Source organism: Lepeophtheirus salmonis, chromosome 9, assembly GCF_016086655.4.
Source record: "Lepeophtheirus salmonis chromosome 9, UVic_Lsal_1.4, whole genome shotgun sequence".
Classification (NCBI taxonomy): Eukaryota; Metazoa; Arthropoda; class Copepoda; order Siphonostomatoida; family Caligidae; genus Lepeophtheirus; species Lepeophtheirus salmonis.
In genome coordinates this window covers 24,458,396-24,461,670 of record NC_052139.2, presented here as the reverse complement: position 1 = coordinate 24,461,670, position 3,275 = coordinate 24,458,396, and the positions used below count along the sequence as shown (strand labels likewise).

The following is a 3,275-nucleotide window of genomic DNA, read 5'->3' as shown; positions in this document are numbered from 1 at the left end:
TAATAATCGATACAGTATGTATGCGTTTTTCAATCCCTTTCTATTCAGCAACTAACATAAAAATGCAAATTATTATCGTTATGAATTAATTATATAATTATTCAAAGATCAATGAAGGATATAAAATATTTAATATTATTTGAATGAAACATACTATATAATCTTATACAAACCCGATCTGAGGTTTGCTTTATTTTTGAATGGTAAATTCATTAGTCTAAATTAATAGTTTAATAATGATTATAAAGTGTACTTTATAAAACCTTTTAACATACATATATACGTTGATTTTGAGAATATAAATTAAGTCAATCTACCATTTTTTGCTGAAATACAATTTTTTAGGATTTCAAATATTACCCCAAAATAGAGGAGTTCCTGAAAATACCCCTTGATGTTAAAGTAAAATTACAACTACGACAAATGTTGTACTCTTATCAAAGTTCATATGATTTTACCAAGTCAAATTTCTCAAAAAAATGATGTTTTTCACCACCACAGGTTGCGTGATTGGAGCTTGTGCTCCTCCAGATAGTATTAGAACATTGTCTTTCCTTTTTAGTTTTTTAGCATATATTTGGTATCTAGAATAAATAAAAATCAACGAGGTTGTGTGATTAATTTGATTTAAATAAACAACTTCCTAAAAAATGGTTGCTGATGAGCAATGAGATTATTATTTTATGAGCTGCTCACCGCTTGTAGTAGAATGAAGTTGTAACGTCGATTCTCATTAAGTGGAGAAATCCTGGAGTATCCTATCTTAGAATCTACTATGAACTATACGTAAATACTACCTAGAATGAAGCTAGTTGATAAATTGTTTGAAAAGGGATCCGGCGGGTCCTTAACCCTAGTTCCGGAGGAGCAAGAGGACATGTGGCACATCTACAATTTGGTGTCCTCTGGTGACGTTGTGAAGAGTGTAACGTTTCGTAAAGTGACAACCGAGTCCGCGACGGGATCCACGAGTTCGAATCGTATTCGCACCGTCCTCTCTCTCTGCGTAGAGGACATTCACTTTGATGCCGTCGGATCTCGCCTTCATCTTAAAGTGAGTTGCCTCAAGCCTTTGGTTATCCATTGCTGTTGATTTCATCTTGTTCTTTTACCTTTGTAGGGTCGAAATGTGGCTGAGAATGCACATGTGAAAATGGGAGCCTATCATACCCTGGACTTGGAACTCCAACGCAAGTTCACCCTCACGAAAACGGAATGGGACTCTGTTGCACTTGAGCGGATTGATATGGCTGTAGACCCATCCAAAAAGGCAGATCTTGGTGCTATTGTTATGCAAGAAGGTCTTGCCAACGTTTGTTTAATAACGAATAGTATGACCATCGTTAGAGCTAAAATAGATATGAACATCCCCAAGAAAAGAAGGGGCTCCGTCCAACAGCACGAAAAAGGTCTTCTCCGTTTCTATGAAAGTGTTCTACAGGCCCTTCTCCGTCATTTTAATTTTGATGTTCTCAAATGCGTTTTGATAGCCTCCCCCGGATTTACAAAGGATCAATTTTTTGAGTACATGTATTCTTTTGCCACAAAGACGGATAATAAATTACTATTTGAACACAAGTCTAAATTCGTTCTCGTTCATTCTTCTACGGGTTTCAAACACTCATTGAAAGAAGTTCTTCAGGATCCCGTGATACAAACCCGACTTAGTGACACAAAAGCCTCTCAAGAAGTTCGTGCTTTGGAACATTTTTATAAAACCCTTCAAAATGACTCTGCTAGAGCCTTTTATGGAGTCAAGCATGTCATGCTTGCCAATGAAGCTCATGCCATTGAATGTTTACTTATATCTGATAAACTTTTTCGCTCTATTGATGTCCAAACTCGTAGGAAATATGTGAGGTTAGTTGACGAGGTGCGTGAATATGGCGGGGAAGTGAAGATATTTTCTAGCCTTCATGTGAGTGGAGAGCAGTTGGATCAACTCACAGGATTATGTGCTCTTTTAAGGTTCCCTATGGCTGAACTTGAAGATGAGGATACTAGTGATGAGGAGACGAGTGATGAGAATGATGGTGATAAGGATGAAGAGCATCAAGTTAATGATAATTAAATAGGTTACTTCTTTGTTGTTTCAAACCACACACAAAAATTATTTTTTATAGATCTAGAATATTTATGGAAATTTTTTTTGCAAGTGTCTTCTTTTTTTATAAAGTCCTGTTTTTTTATTCATTTATATCATTTTCAACTTTTTTATTGTTTATCATCGCATAATAAACTTCAGATCACTTTAATCAAAAGTAAAAAGATGCCTTTAATTTTCCAATTGGTATCTATATGTATATATATGAATAAATAATTTCAGTTTATAATGAGTCCAATTTCCATATCCAATGGCTTATTTATTAAATTTGAGACATATGGAGCTGCGAGGGTCACAAATTTTTCATTTTAGACTAAATAAATCTTATGCAAATTTTGAATGGTTTTAAAAAATATTTAGAGCTAGCTCAACGGCTCCGAAGTTTTACGATTTTTTTATCCAAATATCGTCTAAACTTTTTCGTGTTACAACAAATCTTATAATAAAAGAAATTTGCTATCGAAAAAATATTTTTCACTAACGTTTTGTGCTAATTTGTCAAATATACCAAAGACTGTATTTTTGCTGTGTGTCCATCTAATGCTCCTTAAAAGAAATGATATTCATATTAACAATTTATTTGTACCAAATTCTTAGTAATTGTGAATTTATTACTCAAAATAGAAAAATCAGATTAAGTTATGATGAATTTGACCTTTTTCCGATCTTTTATAGAATAAAAAGACTTAATAGGCTAAATCCATTTAATAATTTCTAATTGAGTATAAAGAAATACTCATTGTCGAGATGTTGACCTTTTTCTGACCTTTATCTGATCCTAAAAGTCTTAATAGCAAAATTCCAATCAGTAAGTAAAGTAATGTAACCTTATTTTATTTTAAACTGATATAAAATTTGTGAGCACGGCTATTTAGTTCAAATTTTTCATGACGAAAAATACGTTGCATTGACACAACAAATTCAAATACGGGTAGGACTCCTAGAACTTGTGCTCTTCTTAATAAAAAAAAACTAGGAAAAAACCCCATTACCTCTCTCATGTAGACACCATATTATGGAATTAATCATTAGCACAGCATTCCAGTCATGCTTTGAAACTACGTCTTCTCCTAATGTTCAAAATATTTCAAAAAAAATGGCCATGGATTAATACATATAAGTATGGTACTAGAATTAAAGATCGTGAAATAGCTAGTCTTGTAGAAGATGT

The 3,275-nt window shown here is 33.2% G+C and overlaps 1 protein-coding gene across 1 annotated transcript; it reads left to right on the top strand.

Moving 5' to 3' along the window:
- The first annotated feature begins 607 nt into the window (after positions 1–607).
- On the top strand, positions 608–2,268 carry pelo (protein pelota). Its single transcript, XM_040719353.2, has 2 exons — positions 608–1,054; positions 1,121–2,268. The coding sequence occupies exons 1-2, from the start codon at positions 803–805 to the stop codon at positions 2,069–2,071; spliced, it is 1,203 nt and encodes a 400-aa protein (XP_040575287.1). The 5' UTR covers positions 608–802; the 3' UTR covers positions 2,072–2,268.
- The last annotated feature ends 1,007 nt before the right edge of the window (positions 2,269–3,275 follow it).